The sequence below is a fragment of the Anabrus simplex genome, chromosome 1 (genome assembly GCF_040414725.1).
Source record: "Anabrus simplex isolate iqAnaSimp1 chromosome 1, ASM4041472v1, whole genome shotgun sequence".
NCBI classification, from domain to species: domain Eukaryota; kingdom Metazoa; phylum Arthropoda; class Insecta; order Orthoptera; family Tettigoniidae; genus Anabrus; species Anabrus simplex.
In genome coordinates, this window is record NC_090265.1 from 564,186,088 (window position 1) to 564,212,745 (window position 26,658).

Genomic DNA, 26,658 nt, shown 5'->3' on the forward strand with positions numbered 1-26,658 from the left:
TCCAGAAAGGAGTGAGGCAAGGCTGCAGTTTGTCCCCCCTCATTTTCAATGTTTACATAGGACAGGCAGTAAAGGAAATCAAAGAGGAATTTGGAAAGGGAATCACAATCCAAGGACAGGAAATCAAAACCTTGAGATTTTCCGATGATATTGTTATTTTATCCGAGACTGCAGACTGCAGAAGATCTCGAAAAGCTGCTGAATGGTATGGACGAAGTCTTGGGTAAGGAGAAGATGAAAATAAATAAGTCCAAAACAAAATTAATGGAGTGCAGTCGAACGAAGGCAGGTGATGCAGGAAATATTAAATTAGGAAATGAAGTCTTAAAAGAAGTAGATGAATATTGTTACTTGGATAGTAAAATAACTAAGGATGACAGAAGTAAGGAGGACATAAAATGCAGATTAGCACAAGCATGGAAGAGCTTTCTTAAGAAAAGAAATTTGCTCACTTCAAACATTGATATAGGAATTAGGAATTAGAAGGATGTTTTTGAAGACTTTCGCGTGGAGCTTGGCATTGTATGGAAGTGAAGCATGGACGATAACTAGCTCAGAAAGGAAGAGAATAGAAGTTTTTGAAATGTGGTGTTACAGAAGATGCTGAAGGTGAGATGGATAGATCAAATTACAAATGAAGAGATACTGAATCGAATTGGCGAGAGGAGATCGATTTGGCTAAATTTGACGAGAAGAAGGGATAGAATGAAAGGACACATCTTAAGACACCCAGGACTTGTTCAGTTGGCTTTTGAAGGAAGTGTAGGTTGTAAGAACGGTAGGGGTAGTTCAACGTATGAATATGACAAGCAGATTAGAGCAGATGTAGGATGCAGTAGTTACGTAGAAATGAAAAGATTAGCACAGGGTAGGGTGGTATGGAGAGCTGCATCGAACCAGTCTATGGTCTGATGACTCAAACAACAACAACAACAACTACTTTTGAAGATTTTCGGAGACGCTGAGGTGCCGGAATTTTGTTCTGTAGGAGTTCTTCTACGTGCCAGTAAATCTACCTACACGAGGCTGACGTATTTGAGCATTATCAAATACCACCGGACTGAACCAGGATCGAACCTTCCAAGTTGGGGTCAGAAGGCCAGCGCTGCAACTGTCTGAGCCACTCAGCCTGACGAATGATATCTAAATTGTTGTGGGGTCGTCCGCCATTTTGTGTTGAAGTAGAGATTGTCGAGACGCAGTTATGACCAATTTGCAAAATGTTAAAAGATATTTGACAAATGGATCAGGAACGTGTTCAGGAGGAATCGAGTATAACCAAGAAGTCTGCAGCAGAACATACAAGAGAGCGCAAGAAAATGGAAACGTCTGCGCAACGCACGTACACGCCAGCACTTATAGCGTACCTGTGGAACCTGTGAACTGGTGGTCGGCTATAGATTACCAAGTAGTTGCTGGGCACCTCTCGCAGACCATCTCTGACCACCAACAGCTCACGGTGGATGACCAGGCCCGAGTGCAGGAGGCGCGTCTGGCGACCGGGAACCTTGCTACTCAGTAATGGATAATCTATAATCATGGTAATTTTGAAATCATATTCGATAAATATTGTTGTTTCATCGAATTTGATCTACTTCATTTTTGTCAGAAAGACCTATTCTGCGCCATAATCCTTGCGGCCATTCATTCGATCTACCCTGTCCTTTCTCTTACCCATATTAAATCGAAACATGTACCGATTCGCTCACCGGTGTTTCGATAATTCGATTAATTTGAACCAGAATTTGAAAGTATCATACAGTAGATGTGATGAAAGATTAAAAAATGCGGATGAAAAATGTGAGGGCGTGTCCCGCTGGGATTTTGTGGCAACGTTGCGCGTTACAAGTCCGATTTTAGATGAAATGAAGAACTATCGCGAACCATAACACTCTGTATCATTCTGTGTCAGGTGGCGTGCGCGCTTATGTAAGTCGTGTGATTCCGTGCGGTTAAAATTTGTGACAATGTTCAATCCGATTCGAATTCCTCTTTCCAATGTTACCAAACAAGGTCATGTTTCAAAACGACAATTTTGAGTTTCCGAGTTTTGAGTTTGAACAGAGCGCTCTGTGTTATTGGACAGGAGTATGCTATGTGCTAACATCGGGTTTCACGCTATAACTTCCTCATTATCATCGTTTTCATCTCACATCCAGAAGAGCATGTCCCCATGGGAGTCAAATTAAAAGACTTGCACCAGGCGAGCCGCACATGTCCTCGGACACTCCCGGTACTAAAATATATACGTTAAATCTTCTTTTTCTATCGCTTTTCCCACATCTGTGGGGTCATTGGTGCGAACTGCGTCGCACAAGTGGATTCGATCCTGTTTTACGGTCGGATACTTTTCATGACGCCAACCCGACATGGAGGGATGTATGTTTTAGTGGTAGCTGGTGATGTGGTGTGCTGTATGCAGATGAGGAGACGTGTATTATGAGGAACAATAACACTCAGTCCGTTTTCAGGGAATTAACCATGCGCGGTTAAAATCCCCGACTCGGCTGGGAATCGAAATCGGGGCCGTGAACAGAAGGTCACTTTACTTACAATTAAACCAAAGAATCCATGATTATTATTATTATTATTATTATTATTATTATTATTATTATTATTATTATTATTATTACCTATATATTAAAAAATTGATGAAAACTAAAGTCAGTCAGTAAGGCCATTCTATCCGGCAGATTTCCTTCATTTTTTTAACTGAAAGGTATTCATGCACAGATTTGTCATCAGGCACTATAAATCATTTAACTTTCGCCTTCCTCAAATTATTTGATTTTTCAATTTTTTGTCTCTTTGAAGCTATCATATCTTTGGCTTTAATTGAGGTACGGAGTTCGTTTTGACCTAAGAACACTCAGTGGATCAAGATCTTTCATTTCAGCTCTTAACTATTCAAATTGGTTTATTCTGAGGAAAGTTATGAGTGCACATTCAATTTGACGTCCCATTTCTTCAACATTTTTTTTTCTCATTGAAGCAATTAAATCTTTCGTTCTAATTGAGGTACGCAGTTCGTTTTGGTCTGAAAACACTCATTGAATCAAGTGCTTTCTTTTGAGGTAATAGCTACTTAAATTGGTAGATTCTGAGAAAAGTTATGAGTACATTTGTCTCCATGACGAAGATCTTTCAAGGACTTTTCGACAATTCAGCGCGTAGTGTTGTTCCAAGGAACGTTTAATTCAATTTCTTTGTGTGATGTATTTTCAAGTGTTTTGTTGACATAACCTATATATAAAAAAAATTATGAAAACTAAAGTCAGTCAGTCCGGCCATTCTATCCGGTCGATTTCATTCTTTTTTTTAACTCAAAGGTATTCATGTACAGATTTGTGATCAAGTACTATAAATCACTTAACTTCCACCTTCCTCAAATTATTAATTTTTTCAATTTTTTGTCTATTTGAAGCAATCATATCTTTGGTTCTAATTGAGGTACGGGGTTGGTTTTGGCCTATGAACACTCATTTCATTTCAGCACTTAACTATTCAAACTGGTTGATTCGGAGGAAAGTTATGAGTGCACATTCAATTTGACGTCTCATTTCTTCAACATTTTTTCTCATTGAAGCAATCATATCTTTCGTTATAATTGAGGTACGCAGTTTTTGTTTTGGTCTAAAAACACTCAGTGGATCAAGCGCTTTCTTTTCAGGTAATAACTATTTAAATTGGTTGATTCTGAGAAAAATTATGAGTACGTCTCCATGACGAAGTTCTTTAAAGGACTGTTAACATTTAGGCGCGTAGTGTTGTTTCAAGGAAAGTTTAATTCAATTTCTTTGTGTGATGTATTTTCAAGTGTTGGCATAATATTACATTCTATTACCACAGCAGATCATGTGCTTTATTTCATTAACTCGAAACTTTGCAAATACTTCCGTGAGGATAGTAACGAACAACACCATACTTTGTACATTGCGGGCGGAACCAGCGGGAAACTCCTAGTTATTATTAGTATTATTATTGATACCGTGGTTGGTGGATCAGCAGATGTGAAAGAAGGTGCCGGGATGAATGGGTCCAACTACCAAATCAAAATTAATTTAAAACTGTAACAAGGTTATATTTTTTCTCCCTCATTTAAAAAAAAACAAGTAACAAGGTAACAAAACGAGTCTAGGAAAGACAACATTGGTGGTATAAACAGAACTTGGGCTTCAAGCCCTCACTTTACACTTCCTGAGCTACACGCTCAACCTAATAACCTTACTTAAGGGCAGAAATCCCCTACTGCCTGGAGCACATGCTCCCAAAATGTCAATGTCAAACCTCCCAGAGGCACCTTTACAACACTTGAAAAGAGTTGACACGCTCTCAGTTTTTCAAGCATCTTAAAGGCAATACCAGACTTTCCAATTAATTGTCAACAAGGTACAACTTACAAAAATGACACGGGGGTATCTTGTACCCAACCTACTGGGCCTCGGCAGAAAAAGAACAGGTTAAGTAAATGGCCTGAAATACCAAAATGAATGAATGAATACTCATTCTAAAACCTAAAAGGCACTAGGCCGATGAAACAGGGGCTTTTCCCAAACTATGGATGTGACTCGTATAAGAATTATTTAAGACATTACAGAAAGGAAGAAAACCAGTTACGAAACGTAGTCACCTCAAACCAATATGAAGGGGAGTTCGAGAGGGTACAGCACTCTCTATCCCCGATTTACAGTTAAAGATTTTATGAAGTTTCACATAAGCCGGCAAAAAGTTATATATTTAGAAAAGTAGGTTACATGGAAAAGTTTCGGACCTATCCCTCGGGTTAAACTGCGGAGCTAGCAAAAGGTGAAGATGTTAAGTGGCCATACCTTGTCGAAATACTGCTGCCTGATGAAAGAGGCACCTCCCGCCTCCTGCTTCACATACACAGTTAAATGTTGATCAAGTGGCTAAGAGCCGTGAAAATCCGCAGTTTATAAACCCTCGGGGAAGGTTCGAGACCTTCCATGAATAATCAAGACACACCCACAAAATTTTATTGGAGGATACAAAGTTTACACTCAAAATCGAAGAAGAAATACGTGATGGGCTGAAAATTAATTTCAGAAATTAGGTATTGGCTAAATTCAAAACTGGCGGAAAGAAAAGTTAAGTATTGCCAACCCAAAGATGAAATGAACAAAATTTAGTAAAGAAAAAACTTATGAATACAAAATTTCTTCAGAAAAGGTTCTTTCACTTCGCACCAGGGTGCATGATCATAGTTTTTGTAGTGACATCTATGAGAGAATGTTCACATTTCTTGATGAACGGAAAACAAAAACAAGTTGAAATTCACACAGTACTGGCAACTTCATAATCACAAAATTACGGCAGTGACATCTTCAGAGGAAACGTTTAAATAGGTCTAGTTTCAAGTTCAGTGTTTCTCCCGTAGAGGAGATTTAATTGGCGCAAGATTTAAATGTGCGGCGTAGAGGTGTACCTCCCGGTACAATTATTATTATTATTATTATTATTATTATTATTATTATTATTATTATTATTGTTATTATTATTATTATCATCATCATCATCATCATCAAAATATTCCTCTACTGGGAGTCTGCCTTAGACGAAGAATACACTGAAACCACTTAGTTAAAAAAGTCCATCAACATTAATTTCATTGTCATATTTACTTCGTCATATTTGACGCTACCAGGATATTTGAAATGCTTTCGTAGCAAAGTAAAGGAAGCTCTACTACAGATCATGAAGTCCCCTGCAGAAATGTAAGGTTTTTCAGTATGTGTAACCTCGTTATCAAGTTTGGTACAGTGGTTAGCCAAGTAGCTCGGTCACCTTAGTCGTTTTTTGGTGTAGGCGGAGTGAAACCCACCTCCGAAAGTGCAAGTCGCGTTTCAAAACTTATCAGCTTCTGACGTGCTTACGGATAAACCAACCACGGAAGCAGCACTAACAAATTATAGTTTTCGATGATGAAATGAATCGGCGTATGGCTTTTATTACCGGGAGTGTCCGAGGACATGTTCGGCTCGCCAGATGCAGGTCTTGTGATTTGACTCCCGTAGGCGACCTGCGCGTCGTGATGAGGATGAAATGATGATGAAGAAACACATAAACCCAGCCCCCGTGTCACCGAAATTAACCAATTATGGTTAAAATTCCCGACCCTACCGGGAATCGAACCGGGATCCCTATGACCAAAGGCCAGCACGCTAACCATTTAGCAATGGAGCCGGACTTCTATGATGCTGGAATGAGAAGGGAGCTAGGAATGAGAAGGAAGCAGCGTAATTTTGATTGTAGAAGAGCCCTGACATTTATCTGGGTAAAGTTGGGAAAGCCACGGAAAACCACGGATCGGTTTGAACCCTCTGTCTCCCAAACGCAAGCTTATAGCTACACGACCTGTACCACGTACCAGTTCATTCTGTTAAATGTCATGTGCAACTTATGTCAACATTTCTTTCTTTCTTTCTTTCTTAATCTGCTTACCCTCCAGTGTTGGTTTCTCCCTCGGACTCAGCGAGGGATCCCACCTCTACCGCCTCAAGGGCAGTGTCCTGGAGCGTGAGACATTGGGTCGTGGGATACAACGGGGTAGGATGACCAATACCTCGCCCAGGCGGCCTCACCTGCTATGCTGAACAGGAGCCTTGGTGGGGGATGGGAAGATTGGAAGGGATAGACAAGGAAGAGGGAAGGAAGCGGCCGTGGCCTTAAGCTAGGTACCATCCCAGCATTTGCCTGGAGGAGAAGTGAGAAACCACGAAAAACCACTTCCAGGATGGCTGAGGTGGGAATCGAACCCACCTCTACTCAGTTGACCTTCCGAGGCTAAGTGGACCACTTTCCAGCCCTCGTACCAATTTTCAAATTTCGTGGCAGAGCCGGGAATCGAACATGCGTCTCCGGGGGTGGCAGCAAATCACACTAACCACTACACCACAGAGGCGATGTCAATATTTAATGATACAATTTTGTTCGGCTACGTAACTAAATGCTCCGTGTACTGGCCTTCGGTTCAGAGGGCCCTGGATTCAATAACTGGCTGAGTCGAAGATTTTACCTGCGTACGGTTAATTCCTCTGTATTAAGACACCTCTCTTAATCTAGGTGCAATCACACTATCAACTATTACAGAAACACGCAATAGTGAGTACACCCCACTACATAGGGTTGGCGTCAGGAAGGGCATCCGACCGTAAAACTTGGCCGAATCATATCACCTGCTCAATCCAATAAATTGAGAAAAATGCCAGCAAGAAGAGGAGTATGATATTCACTTAAATATGCAGTATACTTTACCTTCCTTCAGAATTTTACACCATTTCGGGGTCAATACGCGACATAGAAGAGTTCCGACAAAAAATCAAAGGAGATGGCCTAAAGTAAATAAGTTCAGTGCCAGACTCACGTTGAGAATAAGCATTTACCTTCAACATAACCTGTGTGCTTGCATTCGGGAGGTAGTGGGTTCGAACCCCACTGTCGGCAGCACTGAAGATGATTTTCTGTGGTTTCCCATTTTCACTTAATGAAAATGCTGGGGCTTTACCTTAATTAAGGCCACACCGGGCGAGTTGGCCGTGCGCGTAGAGGCGCGCGGCTGTGAGCTTGCATCCGGGAGATAGTAGGTTCGAATCCCACTATCGGCAGCCCTGAAGATGGTTTTCCGTGGTTTCCCATTTTCACACCAGGCAAATGCTGGGGCTGTACCTTAATTAAGGCCACGGCCGCTTCCTTCCAACTCCTAGGCCTTTCCTATCCCATCGTCGCCATAAGACCTATCTGTGTCGGTGCGACGTAAAAGCCCCTAGCAAAAAAAAAAAATTAAGGCCACGGCCGCTTCCTTCCCATTCCTAGCCCTTTCTATCCCATCGTAGCCATAATACCTATCTGTATCGGTGCGACGTAAAGCAAATAGTAAAAAAAACATTTAAAAATAAAGACGATTACGATGCAAACATTCTCTGTGAGTTTCTAAGCCATCCAGGTGTAGATGAAATTGTTATGAGCTCTACTACAACCAAGAGTCACCGTCCGCCAAGAGTGATGTCGATGAGACGCACGTAGGATATCTCTTATCGCAGCTTAACCTCTGACATCATAATCTAGCTTTCTGGCTCTCAATAACGGTCCACGAAAATCACAGCGAAGATCCCCCTCGTGCAGCTCGTTTCACTACAAAAATGACATCTACCAACACCGATTTGTTGTTTCAATTTTTCGTCCAGTGCAGTCGAAATGTATTTTTTCTGGGTAAGTCATGTGTGTAAGCAAGTTTGTGGTCTTGCGTGACTGTTGATATCGTGACCATAGGCATGGGACGTACAAATTTACGTAGATTCCGAACCATACGGATTCGAACAGTGGCCGTCTGTGTAAGATTTTAGATGTGGAAATGATGGCGTATTAATATTTACATAGTATATCATGATGACCATGATAATAATAATTCATTATTATTTATTACCCAGATGGCCATTGTTCGAATCCCTCTGGTTCGGAATCCACGTATATTATTAAAATTATTATTATTATTATCATCATCATCATAGAACAGGTGGTAAGGGTTTAGGTAGGTCAGTATGTACTGAGACGTCCCTTCCTCTCAAGTTGTAAAATAACTACTTTATTCTACACTAATCTGTACCCACTCGAATTACAACACTTGGCTAACTACTGGCTATTAACAAAAGTCTCTTCTTTTTTCATTTGGTCGAGCATTTCATTCGTAGAATTGCTTTTGTTTTTCTATTTGCTTTACGTCACACCGACACAGATAGGTCTTATGGTGACGATGAGATAGGAAAGGCCTAGGAATGTGAAGGAAGCGGCCGTGGCCTTAATTATTTATTATTTGCTATGGGCTTTACGTCGCACCGACACAGATAGGTCTTATGGCGACGATGGGATAGGAAAGGCCTAGGAGTTGGAAGGAAGCGGCCGTGGCCTTAATTAAGGTACAGCCCAAGCATATCAAAAGCAAAGTCATCTCCTACAGGTCATGAAGGCCCTTGGAGGGGTGGAAGGTAAAGGCTTCCACTATCCGTAACCTCGTCACTTGATGAGGTATAGTGGTTAGCTCTACGCCCTGCCGCCTTTGCCCCCAGGAAATAACCTGGTACTCATTTTTGGTGTAGGCTAACTGAACCTCAGGGCCATATGCACCTCCGGAAGTGGAAATCTCGTTTCTTAAATTTTACGACTTCCTGGCGGGGATTCTAACCCACGTCCTTCCGGGCGAACCGAGTACGCCAGGGACTGCCTCGGCCAGGCAGCCCCTGCCCCAGCATTTGCCTGGTGTGAAAATGGGAAACAACGGAAAACCATCTTCAGGGCTGCCGACAGTGGGGTTCGAACGCACTATCTCCCGGACGCAAGCTTACAGCTGCGCGCCCCTAACCGCACGGCCAACTCTCCCGGTAGAGTTGCTTCTAACCGCAACATTCGAAAGTGTCGCTGTGAATGTTTCTTTGGTGTTTTCACATACATTTAGATGAGTATTTTTATGTTGTGCCACTTTTGAACCCACCTCACCCTTTACGTACATAAAATTTCACTTCACCATTTGAGGGTCACAACATAAATGTTGACGTCTATATTGAAATCTACCATTGCGTTCATACTGACTTCTAAATCTCACTTGAAGGTGGGCGGCACTGCTAGTACACATTAAAAAAAGGGCGCGCAAATTGTAACTCGGCCTTGTGCCTTTTTTTTTTTTTTTTTTGCCATGGTCTTCCACTCATTACCGTACCTGTCTTCGACAGGACATACTAAACCGGGCGAGATGGCCGTGCGGGTAGGGGCGCGCAGCTGTGTGCTTGCATCCGGGACATAGTGGGTTCGAACCCCGCTGTCGGCAGTTCTGCAGATGGTTTTCCATGGTTTCCCATTTTCACACCAGGCAAATGCCGGGGCTGTACCTTAATTAAGGGCACGGACGCTTCCTTCCCACTCTTAGCCCTTTCCTATCCCATCGTCGCCATAAGACGTATCTGTGTCTGTGCGAAGTAAAGCAGTTTGTAAAAAAAATAAAACTTATTTTCATCTTTAAAAGAGACTATGTTATTTTTGCTTTACGTCCCACTAACTCCTTGTACGGCTTTCGGAGAAGCCGAGGGGCTGGAATTTAGCCCCGCAGGAGTTCCTTTACGTGCCATTAAGCCTACCTACACGAGGCTGACGTATTTGAGCACCCAGTACCACCGGACTGAGCCAGGATAGAACCTGCCAAGTTGGGATAAGAAGGCCAGTGCCTTAACCATCTGAGGTACTCAGCCAGACTTTAAAGAAACACATGGTCCCTAAATTTATAGTGAGAATTCAATATCAAGCCCTGTCAGAGTCAAAAAATACAGAAATAAGAAACATTTTTTCGACTATCGTTTGATTTCGCAAGCGGTGAAGTACTTCACAATGTGTTCTATGGAGACTCGCGGCAAAGGAACGGCAATTTTGACAAACTGGACGTCTGTAAGCCACACAGTACAATATTGGTTAGTCCATTTCTGCTTCAAAATTTTCAGATTGAAACTCATGATCATTATCCACTCATTACTTCTATGGTAATCACCATTTAGTACAGTGTTCATGAAGTCTGAATAAGCGGGATCAAGGATAAAAACCTTCCCCCGAGAGCTGGAGGGTATACTAAAGATGAGCAGAAACATGTGAACTTCATTGTTTGCACCAGGAAATGAAGTTTAGGGCGCCAAATTTGAAAAATACATTTAAAAAAATTAAAAAACACTACATTTACGCAAAAATGGTAGTGTTGGGTCAATAATGGCACCACTATGATTTTAACATTGGCTAAAACAAAGAAAGACAGTATTAGTGAACAGCCGCTTCAGGAAAGAATTAGCCTTCGGTTGAGGGTAATTAAAAAAAAAACTGGGAATAAAGCGAGAAACGTGGTAGGTGTGTACATAGTCAGAATGGTGCCATATACGACACCACCCTTTGAGGGTTAAACGCTCTTAAATTATACTTCTCGGTACTTACTATGGTCGTCTGATGAGAAATCCCGTAGATGCGCATGCGCCAATCTCAAGTCTCAAGACCTGACAATAAACATCTTCTCCGTCCGCGGTGATTCTTGCGAACTGAGGTGTTGTTGTGATGTTTCAAAGTGGTAGTTCAATTGGGCTTTAGTTACAGATTTACTGTATGTACCGCACAATGTATAGTTCAATAATGAACAAGCATCAGTTTCAAAGAACTCGTAGGCAGCGTTGCAGTTTTGCCGAGGTCTCCGAATAAGAGCTTAATTTTGTTTTTTTATGTTAGTTTATCGCTATGTACGGATCTATGGGTTTGATTGATGTAAGTTCTCAGAATAAATAAACAATGTCTATGACGACTGATGTTTGTAGCTTAGTGTAGTATCTGTAACTCCTGCCGTACTACAACCTGCCGCGACTTCTCGACACACTCAGATAGTATGTTCTTCCTATCATTGATTTCTGCTGCCCCATTTGCCCATCAACTGTCCCCACAAATGTCAATAAAACTAACCACGTATTCTCATTATTTGCGCACATTGACATTATCAAAGAAATTCTGTCGCATTCAACATCTTGGAGTAAATTTCTTTAGTACACAGATCTCTGCTTTCTTCAAACAATATTGTTAACGGTACTTTTAAATGCATATCTCTGTTACCTCATTTCCCGTTGCATGTTCATCCATGTAGAACCCGAAACAGACCACTAGTCCATACTCCTCGAGTACACCTAACTCTCCAGCAACGCTCCATGTTCTACAGACTTCCAACAACAGCGAACGCCCTCGTTGAAACTGACGTCTTCATTCTCTTCCGACCCTTGCGCTGAGACTTTCAGATCAGAAGGTCCCAGGTTCGATTCTCAGCCGGGTCGGGGATTTTAATCATTTCTGATTAATTCTTCTAGCTCGGGGACTAGAAGTTTGCGTTTGTCCCAATACTCTACTCTTCCTATTCAGAGAACACACCTCACTAACAACCACCATAACACACGCAATAGTGATTACATCCCTCCACATAGGGTTGAAGTCAGGATGGGCATCCAGCCGTAAAACAGGGCCAAATCCACATGTGCGACACAGTGCGCATCCAAAACCCCTGAGATGTGGGAAAAGCGGTAGGCTATAATACAAAAGAACGTACAAAACCGCGAGGTGTTCAGTATCAACTGAGGTTTCTTTCAGCCTCCTTTTCCAAGTTTTAGCACGAAATCGAATTCTCTCACTTTGTTATCTTTGAGCGGATTAGTGCGCATATCAAAGGTTAGTGAAAGCTTTACAACGCCGTACGTACACGTACGATCAATTCAGACTCGAACCCGTCTCATATGCAGGAATTCCGCGTGTGACAGCAGATAGAGCTGACAGAGATACAATGCAACCGTTTCAGGAACACAACCGTTGTATAATGAAACCGTTGCAAGAAAATAGCAGTTTCAAGAAAATAACAGGTTTAGTTGTTCCTGTGCTGCTCTGCTGTTGCATTCTTCACTGAGTGAAGTGATGTTTTCCAATTCAAAATCTGTGCGTATACAAATCGTCGTTCGTATTCGTTACATTTCTTGACACTGGACTTTTCATCAGCTTATAGCTGCACTAGCGGGATGAAACCGATATTTTTTACAGCTGCATGCAGTTACCACTGTTGCTATCGCGTTGCTGGCTGTTGTGTGTTAACATTGGAAGGATGATTTTATCAAATTAACGCATGTTTCTTATACGAGAGGGGCCGAGTGGAATGGTTATGGAGCCAAGCTCTACATTCAGGAGACGAGTGGGTTCGAACCCCACCGTCAGCTGTACTGAGAATAATTTTTCCCATTTACACTTCCAGGCAAATTCCGCGCCGGTTCCTATTCATAGGCCACAGCCGATTTCTTCCACGTCCTTACCCAGAACCATTCACCATCATTAGCTCCTCAACTGATGCTGGCGACAGAAAGGGCATCCGGCCGTAAAATGTACCAAATAATTCCATCTCAGTTCATCCCCGACCCCGTATCAGGAAACGGGTATGAGGGGGTAGACATACACTGCACTAGTAAGATTCTCTTAAACTAGTGTTCTATGTTTTCTTTGGCCGGCTCCATGGCTAAATGGTTAGCGTATTAGCCTTTGGTCCAGAGGGTCCTGAGTTCGATTCCCGGCCGGGTCGGGGATTTTAACCTTCATTGGTTACTTCCGATGGCTCGGGGGTCGAGTGTGCGTGCCATTTTCATCATTAGAATTCATCACAGATAGACCCCATCCTCATAGACGCGCAGGTCACCTACACGGCGTCAACTTGAAAGACCTGCACCAGGCCTCTTCGGAGGCCACACGCCATTGAGTCATGTTTTCTTTCTTTCTTTCTCAATCCGTTTACCCTCCAGGTTTGGTTTCTCCCTCGGACTCAGCGAGGGATCCCACCTCTACCGCCTCAAGGGCAATGTCCTGGAGCGTGAGACATTGGATCGAGAGATACAACGGGGGAAGATGACCAGTACCTCGCCCAGGCGGCCTCACTTGCTATGCTGAACAGAAGCCTTGTAGGGGATGGGAAGATTGGATGGGATAGACAAGGAAGAGGGAAGGAAGTGGCCATGGCCTTAACTTAGGTACCATCCCGGCATTTATTTGGTGGAGAAGTGGGAAACCACGGAAAACCTCTTCAAGGATGACTGAGGTAGGAATCGAATCCCCTTCTACTCAGTTGACCTCCCGAGATAACCGCTACAACACAGAGGCAGACCTTGCCGATAAATGTGCAATGTGTGCGCACTATAAAATAAAAGACGTTATGTTTAAAGCACATTTTAATTTTAAATTCCTCTAAACCATGCTTACAGGTTGTCCCAATATGGAACGATGTATAGGGGATGAAAAGAATAAATTGTCCAAACAGAACTTCCTGTATCGGTAAGAGAAATAGTTATTTTTGCAACCGAAACTGATTCGAATGCCTTTGCTGACGAGATGCAGCGTTTACCGTTCACTATGTCTTTTAGTATGGGCTAGAACAAATTTGTTACTTTGATTGCCCTGCCTCAGTCTCATCCCTGGCTTTGACAATATGGAAGTGACCGAGGTATGAGCGATGCTAGGAACACTATTCCTTATGCAGCCGGTCCTGGTTATGAATGGTGTGAAAATATTGCTCGCAGGGTCACCTTGCATGCATTTCTGTGGGGTTGGCAGACTGTCATGTAATAGCAACTTCTGGCTCGGTGAGGGAAGCAACGGGAAACTACCTCACTTCTCATTTCCGTAGTATGCCTCTTCAATGGCACCTAGGCTAACTATGACAGCTGTTGGTGGAGCTGCAGAGGATCAAACCAGCCTTCGGGATGAATGCCAAACATATAACTGTTTCAGCGACAACCGTTGTGTAAAATCAATTGCTTTGCCCATCACTAGAGGCATGATTTTTTCGCATTAATTTTTGAACGATTTCGCGAGAAGGATACTAATTTTCGCGTTATTTCGCGAAATAGATATTGCTGTATCGCTTTAATTTCGATTTAATGAAATTTTAAAATTAATCATTAAAGGTTTAATTACTATCACTGATCGTTGATTGTGGAGGTTTAATTGATAGACTGTACATACCTGGTACATACTTTTGAAGCCATTTCCGGACTTCTCCAGCGGGATGTTGGCTTTGAGTAGCATCGCTGTTGTTTCGTGAATAAATTCTATTTTTTTCACTCTTAGCTTTCCTTTGCATATCTAATGAGAGTTCTATTGGTGCCTACCCTTTCACTGTTGGAGTGCTAAATTTACGTTCTGAATGTTCCTTATTTTTGAAACAATGTTTTGAGACAGTATCTTCTTTCTTCCACTCGATACGAACATTACAAAATTTACACATTAAAATATTGCTTTCCGAAACGTATAAACCTTCACCCGCGAACTGTTTAGCTCTGCTGTGCACCGTAACACTTGTCGAGCGACCCATCTTCACTACTGTGTGTGATGACTTTCTTAATTTTACCTGACCACGAAGTCGAAGCCAGTTGTGCTGCTTGTAGACGTCATTAGGATTGCACAATGCCGTGAGGAGACAGGCTGGGGTGGATTACCAGCCAACACAAGAACAACATTCCAAACATTTCGTTTGGTAAGAAACCTGGAGTCCGCCTCTGTGGTGTAGTGGTTAGTGTGATTAGCTGCCACCCCCGGAGGTCCGGGTTCGATTTCCGGCTCTGCCACGAAATTTGAAAAGTGGTATGAGGGCTGGAACGGGGTCCACTCAGCCTCGGGAGGTCAACTGAGTAGAGGTGGGTTCGATTCCCACCTCAGCCATCCTGGAAGTGGTTTTCCGTGGTTTCCCACTTCTCCTCCAGGCGAATGCCGGGATGGTACCTAACTTAAGGCCACGGCCGCTTCCTTCCCTCTTCCTTGCCTATCCCTTCCAGTCATCCCATCCCTCCCCTGTTCAGCATAGCAGGTGAGGCCGCCTGGGCGAGGTACTGGTCATTCTCCCCAGTTGTATCCCCGACCAAGTGTCTGAAACTCCAGGACACTGCCCTTGAGGCGGTAGAGGTGGGATCCCTCGCTGAGTCCGAGGGAGAAGCCGAACCTGGAAGGTAAACAGATGATGATGAAGAAACCTGGAGCCAACCCCTTTTCTTTGATGCCATGTCTTAAAGAGATTTTCCAGAACATTAATCTGTTGATGAATCTTTTTTCGCTCTTCCTTTTCTTTTCACACATAATCTTGGAACAAAATGTCAAGTTCGTTATTCACTACAGATTTCGCTGTAATATCGCGTTTATCGCGAAATAATTGAATTTTGCTTTATAATGGCCTTATCGCTTTAATTCGCTTTAATTCGCGAACATAATATCCATATTTTCTTAAACAGAAACATATGATTCGTAAATATATCGCAAAATCGCTTCAAAATATTTTTTGTCGCGTTTATCTTTAATGAGAAAAAATCATGCCTCTACCCATCACTAATAGCAGGTAAAATATGACGGATCTCTCCAGAACATGAGCAGACGACAGTCGTGGTCAGCTGTGAAATGTCACGGGCATTAGGAGTGCTAGTTTTAAAAAATATTTTTTTTATTTATTTTAACAGAGAACTTCTTTCTACACAACATTCTTGGTCACCGGGCGAGTTGGCCATGCGGTTAGGAGCGCGCAGCTGTGAGCTCGCATCCGGGAGATAGTGGGTTCGAGCCCCACTGTCGGTAGCTCTGAAGATGGTTTCCTGTGGTTTCCCATTTTCACACCAGGCAAATGCTGGGGCTGTACCTTAATTAAGGCCACGGCCGCTTCCTTCCCATTCCTAGGCCTTTCCTGTCCCATCGGCACCATAAGACCTATCTGTGTCGGTGCGACGTAAAACAACTAGCAAAAAAAGAAAACATTCTTGGTTTTGACATTGCAGTTAGAATATGAGGCTGCTACCGGAACTATCGCGTGAACATGTAACATACAGTGTAAATTGAGGACAGTGTAAGTCAATTTGTGTCACCTTCAGCACTGACCTTGTGAGTCATTTACTGTCACGGTGAAGGAAAGCGTCAAAGCCAATTACAGGCGTTTGTAACTGCAAGGTCAGATTTGATGCGATATGAGTGGTATCTTTCGAATCAAAACATTTCTCCAGTGCCACAGCCACTAATAATAATTGATAATGATTCTTTACCATGTAAAAGTGCGGCACGAATGCGTGGGCTGTGATAATTACGTTATAAATGTGGTCATCACCAATTAGATAACCTGGTTGTCGAAGATCTGCTCGGATTACCAAGCCCAGCGTTGTTACTAAACATAGGAGTTGCCCCCTTCCATTTCTGGTTTCCGGGAACAATAGAAGGATTAGGATGAAAGAACTGTTTTGTTTTAATAACTTGGCAAAAAATCGTCCCTTTAATACTTGGTTGAATGATCAGTGTAGTAGCCTCCGGTTTAGAAAGCCCATGTTCGATTCCCGGCCGGATCGGGGATTTTAATCTGAAATATTGAATTCCTCTGGCTCGGGGACTAGCATTTGTGCTGTTCCCACCATCCGTGCAACTTATTCACCACACAGAACACTATCCTCCAACACGGCATATTTGGCAGATACCACCTACTCTCGTCGGAGTGTCTGGACTAGGCCACATAAAAAGAAAAGAAAACCACGGAAACCGCTAAGATATGAATTTTATATACTGTATGTGAGGGTGGTCGGAAACAACGTGAACCATTAGATAGTTGGTCATACTGATTGTTCCGGGGATTTTGTGGAACGCAGAGGTTTAAGAAGGTGCGGGCGTGAATGGATGGACACAGAAAACATAAGAGCATAATTTAAAACACTAAATTTTGAAATTTTATTTCTTTCCTTTTTTCTGACTTTAAAATTTCATAAATAATCTGAATGAACAACAACAACTAACAGTTAAACGGAATAACGATGATCTCGTTAGCTCTGACCACAACAATGACTTAAAGTCAAAAATCAGGTAGAATGGAGAAGGTTTATGATACAATATTTTACAAATGAATGAGCATGCTAGCTTTTCAGTTACAGTATTTCAAAGAGCATATTTGCTCCACTCACTCACTTTCTTTAAACGTCAGTCCGATCCAGCTTTTCGAGGCACCAATTGTTCTGTCAAATATCTGAAAAACATAACAATTTAAAGACATAAAAATTCGTATTTGGAATCTCCTTTAAAAATGAACAAACAGGTATTTTTTGATTTCGGAATATCCACTTATGGGGATTTAAAATAAGTGAAAAGGGGGTTGAATCCTTTTCGTGAGGATACTTATATCTCAAAAATTGAATAGGTTACAGGCGTGAAAATTGGTACATTGTATCTCCTTTAAAAATAAAGAAGCACGTATTTTTTGTTTTTAGGGAAAAACACGTAAGGGGGATTTGAAACAAATGAAAAAGGGGATGAATATTTAACATGTTGCAGACGTGAAAATAGAGAAACACGTATCTTTTGTAATTGGAAATCCACTAAAGGGAGTGAAAAGGACTAGAAAAGTGATTAAATCCTTTAATTGGGATACTTACATCTCAAAAACTGAGTATGGTATAGACGTGAAGATTGGTATTTGGAATCTCCTTTAAAAATAAAGAAACATGTAATTTCCTATTTTCGGAAAATCCATTTAAGGGATTGCAAAAGACCAAAAAATGCGGTTGAATAATTTTATGAGGATACATGTTACAGACATGGAAATTGATACTTGGTAACTCATTTAGAAATAAGAAACACGTATTTTTCGTTTTCGGAAAATCGACTTAAGACACGGGGTGGGGTCAAATAAGTGAAGAAAAGAGTTTAATTCTGTTTGTGAGGATACTTATATTTAAAAAGACTGAAGTGTTACAGACGTGAAAATTGGTATTTGGAATCTCCTTTGAAATGAAAACACGTATTTTTTCGATTTTTTTCTTACATTGACAGTTCTATGTCCCATGTTACAGAGTTAGCTCGTAAACTCAATTTTTCGGTAGTTTTTATACCTCAGAAATTTTTGTATAACATCTTGGTGCAGTACCGACGAACGATTACTTTTATCAAATTACGAATTCCATGTGAGCGAAGCCGCGGGTAACAGGTAGTTAGTCTTAAATATTGCTATCAGGGTCGTAAAGGAACCTACGTTGGCAGAAACAATGGTATAAAATGTAGACTAACCGAAACTAGGAAGGTTATTCATCAGAAAATAAAATTGCTCACCTCAACCATGCTCTACATATGCGTACCAGAAAGAAGTTGAAGATTATGGTATCGAACGTGAATTTGTAATGAAGGGAACGATACACAATAACTGGCACAGGAAGAAAGAAGCCTTTGAGATGTGGTGTTACACAAGACTGTGTGGAAGGTAGACCAAATCGCAAATGAAGAGATACTTATTGAAATTGACTTAGTAGAATTATGACCGTCCGCCTCTTTGGTGTAGTGATTAGCTGCCACCCCCGGAGGTCCGACTTCGATTCCCGGCTTTGCCACGAAATTTGAAAAGTGGTACGAGGGCTGGAACGGGTCCACTCAGCCTCGGGAGGTCAACTGAGTAGAGGTGGGTTCGATTCCCACCTCAGCCATCCTGGAAGTGGTTTTCCGTGGTTTATCACTTCTCCTCCAGACAAATGCCGGGATGGTACCTAACTTAAGGCCACGGCCGCTTCCTTCCCTGTTCCTTGCCTGCCCCATCCAATCTTCCCATCCCGCCACAAGGCCCCTGTTCAGCATAGCAGGTGAGGCAGCCTGGGCGAGTTACTGGTCATTCTCCCCAGTTGTATCCCCTGACCCAAAGTCTGAAGCTCCAGGACACTGCCCTTGAGGCGGTAGAGGTGGGATCCCTCGCTGCTGAGTCCGAGGGAAAAACCGACCCTGGAGGGTAAACAGATTAAGAAGAAGAAGAATTATGACCAGGATAAAGATAGAGAAGACACATATCGAGGGACCAACGTTTGGTACATGATAAGGAGAGTCCAAGACATGAGTATGACAAGTAGATTAGAGAAGAGGTAAGATGCAGTAGTTACGTAGAAATTAATAGGTTAGCACAGGACAGAGTGACGGTGAGCTGTTCATGAACAAATGACCCATACAAAAATAAAATCAGCAGAAACAACAACAACATAATAATAATAATAATAATAATAATAATAATAATAATAATAATAATAATAATAATAATAATAATAATAATAATTGTTTGGCCGCAACAGGGAATCTGATTTGACGCTATTTATTTATTTATTTGTGTCTTTATTAAGTGGCGAAGTTAGGGCTCTTGGCCCTCTCTTACACTTAACCACATACAATTTTTTTATTTTTACAGTATTCATCTAAAGCATCATTGTAATCAATCACTGTTATTGAGATATGTATGTCAGATAAGGAATTACAATAATACAATTAATTAAGGTTACTACTGATGAAAAATTATAGGATAAATAGAGAGTGGATAATAACAAAAAAATATATCAACTTATAACCTAAAGAATATATCTACAACTAGCTTAAGGAAAAACTTATTCAAATATAAGGCTAAAATAAATTAACTAGCTTAGGCTGCTGCATGCTAATTTCGACGTTTCTCTTTACTCTACGAGATGAAACGGATCTCTGTCAGACGATTTAGAAGTTTCAGTTAACTTTGTCGAAAGGCCAAATGGCCTTTTCCCCCACTCTTAAAAAGAAACAGATCAGTTCTACCAGATCTGAACACGCTACCTGGGGATCTGGAGATCGGCATTACCACTGATCTATAGAGGAAGCCATTATTATTATTATTATTATTATTATTATTATTATTATTATTATTATTATTATTAATTTGGAAGGTGGCTGAGTTATTAACTTTAAGGTCAGTAAGTAATATCATATTTAATTTCCCAAGCGGCTGAGAATTTCCTTTGAAAACTTTAATTAATCTGAACGACCCAACGCAGAAGGTACTGGCAACTCAGGTAATGTGTTCCATCGCCTGACTGCATCCACAGAGGAGTAATTAAATATTAAGCTGCCGTGGTCCGGCATGGAGAGTACACTGTGTCGGTAAATGTTATTTGTCTTATAGTACAGTAGACTACTATAGCGTTATGAACCTCTCTACGAGGTGTTACGCTGAGTATGTTGAAGAAAGCCGCCTCTGTGGTGTAGTGGTTAGCGTGATTAGCTGCCACCCCCGGAGGCCCGGGTTCGATTCCCGGCTCTGCCACGAAATTTGAAAAGTGGTACGAGGGCTGGAACGGGGTCCACTCAGCCTCGGGAGGTCAACTGAGTAGAGGTGGGTTCGATTCCCATCTCAGCCATCCTGGAAGTGGTTTTCCGTGGTTTCCCACTTCTCCTCCAGGCGAATGCCGGGATGGTACCTAACTTAAGGCCACGGCCGCTTCCTTCCCTCTTCCTTGCCTATCCCTTCCATTCTTCCCATCCCTCCACAAGGCCCCTGTTCAGCATAGCAGGTGAGGCCGCCTGGGCGAGGTACTGGTCATACTCCCCAGTTGTACCCCCCGATCAAGAGTCTGAAGCTCCAGGACACTGCCCTTGAGGCGGTAGAGGTGGGATCCCTCGCGAAGTGCAAGGGAAAAACCGAACCTGGAGGGTAAACAGATGATGATGATGATGATGATGTTGAAGAAATAATAATAACAATAATAATAATAATAATAAAATGAAAATCCACAGCCTCTTTTCATTTTGAAGCTGCGAGTATATGTTTTGTGCCGACTGTCAAAGCTTGTCGCTCTCCCCTGGGGCGATGATTAATGACTGACAGATGAAATAAAATTATACTGGAGAGTGTTGCTGAAAAAAAAAAAGATGACAGAGAAAACCGGAATATCTGAAGAAAAACTTGTCCTGTCCTCGCTTTGGCCAGCACAAATCTCACGTGGAGTGACAGGGATTTGAACCACGGAACACAGCGATGAGAGGGCGGCGCGTTCCCACCTGAGTCACGGAAGCTCTGATAATGCTACTACTACAACTCCAACTAAAATAATTGTTGCGGGATTTTTGAAGATCACAGAGGTGTAAGAAGATGATGGGGTGAATGGGCGTACAAGGAATTGACCAGAGCTTAAGTTAATGCACTATATTTTGAAATTTTATTTCTTTCCCTTTTTGAATTTAATTTTTTTATAAATAGAAGATTTGAATGAACAATAACAACTTATAATGTGCTCGTCAGCTCCAACAACAATGACTTAAAGTCCAAAACATCAGGTACGAAACTTTAGAAAATTATCAACATGATACTATACAAGGAGCAAGACAAAACTAATGATTGTCAACAAAGGTGCAGAGATTCAGCTGCCACAGCACCTTAACAATCTCCAAAGAGTCTGTCAGTTTCCTTATCTTGGTTCAATAATCGAGGATAAAAGTAGCTGCGAAAAAGAAATCAAACGTCGCATCATTCTAGGACGTACAGCTATGGCAAAATTAAAGAAGATCTGGCAAGATAGAGCAATATCTATGAATACGAAGAAAAGATTAGTCCATTCGCTTGTGTTCTCGATCTTCCTGTATGGATGCGAAGCTTGGACCATAAAAGCTAAGGACAGGAACCGAATCAACGCCTTTGAAATGTGGTGTTGGAGAAGGATGTTGCGAATACCGTGGACAGCCAGGCGAACAAGTGATTCTGTCATCCGGGAAATTGGAATACAAGAAAGTTTATGCCAAGCTGTGTACCAGAGAATCCTGCAATTCTTTGGTCACATTATGAGAAGAGAGGATGACAACCTGGAAAAATGAACTGTCCAAGGAAAAGTTTCTGGTACAAGGACACGAGGACGGGTCGCAAAAGGATGGATTGATCAAGAGAGATCATGGGCTTACCATGGAGAGTTACTGTCCCGAAAACTCAAGTACGTACAGAATGGTATCAGCTTATAAAAGAAACAACAAAGTCCTTAGGTCACGATACTCAGTCATGAGTGGAACGACTGGAGAGAGAGACTATACAAGGGGATGAGCATTGTAGCTCTGAACAGGTACACTATTTTATAGCAGCATGTTTGCTCCACAATTTACATAGCCTAGGAGTCTGAGCTCCAAAAGTTAATATATTCCAGCCTCTCAGAGGTACAAGTTTTCTTACAGCGCACAAGGTTATACCTGACAAACTTAAAATATATTTACCGTCACGCAGCCCTGGTTTGGCTTATTTACTGCTCAAGAGTTTTTCACTTCCTTTTCCAGAAACATCAACAGGACCAATGAGGGCCCATACCAAATGGCCTTAATGCAAAAAGAAAAAAGGTTGATTATGATTGTCCATAAACAAAATGCAAGGTGGCGAAACCTGCACTCCCTCTAGAAAACTCTTAAAACCCTAAGTGGGCTTATGGCCCGAAGTTACAGAGGTTAAGCATATTCTACAAAGGGGTGACAAAACGAGAAATGTTACATGCTAAAAGTGTTAAGAATTTAGAGGTTCAGAAAACTTTAGTCACCCCACACCAAACTGAATGGGAATCAACAGAGGGTAATCACTCTTTGTTCCCTTACAGTACATATTTCCCAGCAGGGATTTGAACAGAGTCCTCAGACTTGCCAAAAACCTACTTTCAAACCAGGAAATTAGAACTTTACATGAATAAAAGAAGTCTGAAACCTTTCCATCAAGCTTTCTGCCTGGAGCTATCACATATTAAGAAAATTCTGTCATTACTTTGAGTTGCTGGGCCTTCCGAACGCCGATCTGCAGCCCCTATCCCCGAAGAACACGCTGCACTCACTAAACTGGAGCGATGAAGATCACGATACAACCCTAAGGTGCCCAGCTTTTATAGCATTTCGAGGGGAAGTTTCCAGAACTCTTTACAGATAAGCTGGATGCCTGTACACAGCCCCAATTTTCATTGGCTAGAGAAAATATTCACATAATTTCTGATTGGTTGCTAGATACAGGAGATTGAGAGGGCAGAAGTATTGACAACCTTGACACAAGAACGAAACAATCTTCAAAAACTAAGGTTAGCCAGCTGTGGAAATATATATTTTTTAACATGGCCGACTTGATGCGTCGCTCTAGCTAGCTCCTTACCGGCCTTGACAATCGGGGTCCACGCACTGTAATCGGAGTAGTTACACAGCTCGACATGTGGCGCTGGCGGCCGACCTATTTGCAGTAGAAATGCATACTTCTTTATGGAAAATAAATTGACTTTGATTGCCGATTTATCGTAATTTAGAGTTATGAAGAAGGTTACATAGGTTAATACTGTTAAAATGATTAATCCTAAAGGTTACTTTCTTTGATATTTGCCAAAATGATGTCGTGAAATGAAACTGCGGGGAGATGACTTAGTCCAGCTGACGTTCTGATATTGTCTATGATTGCCGATGTATCTTAATTTAGGGAATAAAATAGTATGTTATATTGACTAATATTGTTAGAATGATTAAACCTAAAGGCTACTTTCTATCCAGTATTCGGGAGATAGTAGGTTCGAACCCCACTGTCGGCAGCCCTAAAAATGGTTTTCCGTGGTTTCCCATTTTCACACCAGGCAAATGCTGGGGCTGTACCTTAATTAAGGCCACGGCCGCTTCCTTCCCACTCCTAGCCCTTTCCTGTCCCATCGTCGCCGTAAGACCTATCTGTGTCGGTGCGACGTAAAACAACTAGCAAAAAAAAAATAAAAAAATAAAGGCTACTTTCATTGATATGTGCCAAAATAACGTCGTGAAATGAAACTGCGGAGGATGGAGTAGTCCAACTGACGTTCCTTAATTGTGAGGAATAATAGTAATCGTTTTTATTATCATGGCATTTAGATACATAGCAGAACTTACCACAATACTTTTGTCTTCTGATGTTAATACTGAGTCAGTGTTCAATTAGAGTTTTAAAATTCTTCAAGCGCTCCTCTCAGGAAGGGGGCTGGACAAAACATAAAAGTATTACTTTTTCCATACTCGTTGTATGCATAACATAAATATTTTGACTCAAACATGTTTAAATTTTAATTTCAATATATATAGTTTCAGATTACATTTCATTCATACCTTTCACTAGAATATTAAATACCGGGCAAGTTGGCCGCGCGGCGTGCAGCTGTGAGCTGTGAACTTGCATCCGGGAGATAGTGGGTTCGAACCCAGTAGTGAGTCGATGTTTAAATGTTAAAGTTCAGATTATCTTGGATTAAAAAAGTGTTGTGTTGCTGTCATATGGCAAATACGACACCGCCTAAAGGATTATTCTATAAAAGAAAATTCATGGATAAAAATACCTGACAGGCGTGATTAGCTGCCACTCCCGAAGGCCCGGGTTCGATTCCTGACCCTGCCACGAAATTTCAAAAGTGGTACGACGGCTGGAACGGGGTCCACTCAGCCTTGGGAGGTCAACTGTGTAGAGAGGGGTATCGATTCCCACCTCAGATATCCTCGAAGTGGTTTTCCATAGCTTCCCACTTCTCCTCCAAGCAAATGCCGGGATGGTAACTAACTTAAGGCCACGGCTGCTTCCTTCCCTCTTCCTTGTCTATGTCTTCAAATCTTCCCATCCCCAACACAAGGCCCCTGTTCAGCATAGAAGTTGCGGCCGCCTGGGCGAGGTACTGGTCATCCTTCCCAGTTGTATCCCCGACCCGCAGTTTCACGCTCCAGGACACTACCCTTGAGGTGGAATCCCTCACTGAGTCCGAGAGAAAAGCCAACCCTGGAGGGGTAAAGAGAGCAAGAAAGAAAGAAAGAAAGAAAGAAAGAAAGAAAGAAAAAGAAAGAAAGAAAGAAAGAAGATAAATACCCGATATAGAAAAGGAAAACTAAGATGAGAGTGCTACCTGCTTTTAGCCACTCCGTAGTTTTGTCCTGGTCTACAGAGAATTCGTGAAATGATAGTGTCCCTTTGCTCTTTTTTCCTGTTCGGAATACAAAAAGGCACACAGCAATATATATTCGAATATTTCCTAACACAGTTTAAGACAAGCAAATCACCACACCATTAAAAAACGAATTAGCGCATAAATTAAAATCCTTGTTCAGGACGAAGTTACAGCGAGAAATCACTTTGTTCTTGTTTCCATAACATTTCTGCTCGAAGTACGAAAAGGTGCACAAGAATGTCACAAATTCCAAGATTTGTAAACACAATTTAAAAACTATAATCATCACACTACACAATAAAAAATAAACTCACTAGCGCATAACTAACAGATCTCAACATCAAGCCAACAAGCACCTCATTGCAAACACATTGCCAACATTTACGACAGCAAAACCATATAAATAAAATTGGAAATGCGGCAATTTGCGATATGCAGCTTCCTGTCAGTGGGTAGTAGGCCAGCGCTCCAGCGGCATTACGGTGAAACTTTCCAATTACAGCTTTATGCTGGGCTTCACAAGCGATTGTCAAGGCCGGTATAAGAAGCGCAGCGAGGGATCCAGTCGGCCGTGTTTTTAATAAATTAATTAGAGTTCGACCCGCTAGGAGGAGCAATCGAACCGATGATAGAGACACCTAGCGGTCGAGAATTCAAGTACCTTGCATAAAATTAGTTCAAGTTCAATTACATAGATGGCCTGATAGGAGGCGAGCATTTTAATTGGACGGAGGAGGTGTACCGCCGGTACAACAACAACAACAACAACAACAATAATAATAATAATAATAATAATAATAATAATAATAATAATAATAATAATAATAATAATAATAATAATAATAATAATTGTACCATTATTAAGGCCTCTCCGTAGAGACAGGGAACACCTGAAGAGAGTGAAGTCTCATTGAGATAGACGGAACTGAATGAAGAGTATTATTATATGCTGAGTCCGGCGTCTTGGCTGAATGGTCAGCTTGAGAGGAACCCAGGTTCGATTCCCGGCCGGGTGAGGAATTTTAATCACATCTGGTTAATTCCTCCGTTTTGGGGTCTGTGTGTTCATGTTTTTTCCAACACAGTTCTCTTCATATTCACATTCCACATCACACTACCAAACACCATAGAAACACGCAATGTGAATGTATCCCTTCATATACGGTTGTTTGCCGGACTGAGTGGCTCAGACGGTTGAGGCGCTGGCCTTCTGACCCCAACTTGGCAGGTTCAATCCTGGCTCAGTTCGGTGGTATTTGAGGGTGCTCAAATACGTGAGCCTCGTGACAGTAGATTTACTGGAACGTAAAAGAACTAAATTCCGGCACCTCGGTGTCTCCGAAAAACTTAAAAAAGTAGTTAGCGGGACGTAAAA

The 26,658-nt window shown here is 41.8% G+C and overlaps 1 protein-coding gene across 1 annotated transcript in view; it reads left to right on the forward strand.

Annotated features, from left to right (window-relative positions):
* The first annotated feature begins 8,188 nt into the window (after positions 1-8,188).
* LOC136869837 (hemolymph lipopolysaccharide-binding protein) overlaps positions 8,189-26,658 on the forward strand; it is a 35,404-nt gene continuing 16,934 nt past the window's right edge. The window contains exon 1 of the mRNA XM_067144879.2: positions 8,189-8,229. Coding sequence (XP_067000980.2) covers positions 8,215-8,229 — 15 coding nt within the window. The 5' untranslated portion in view covers positions 8,189-8,214. The remainder of the gene's footprint in view (positions 8,230-26,658) is intronic.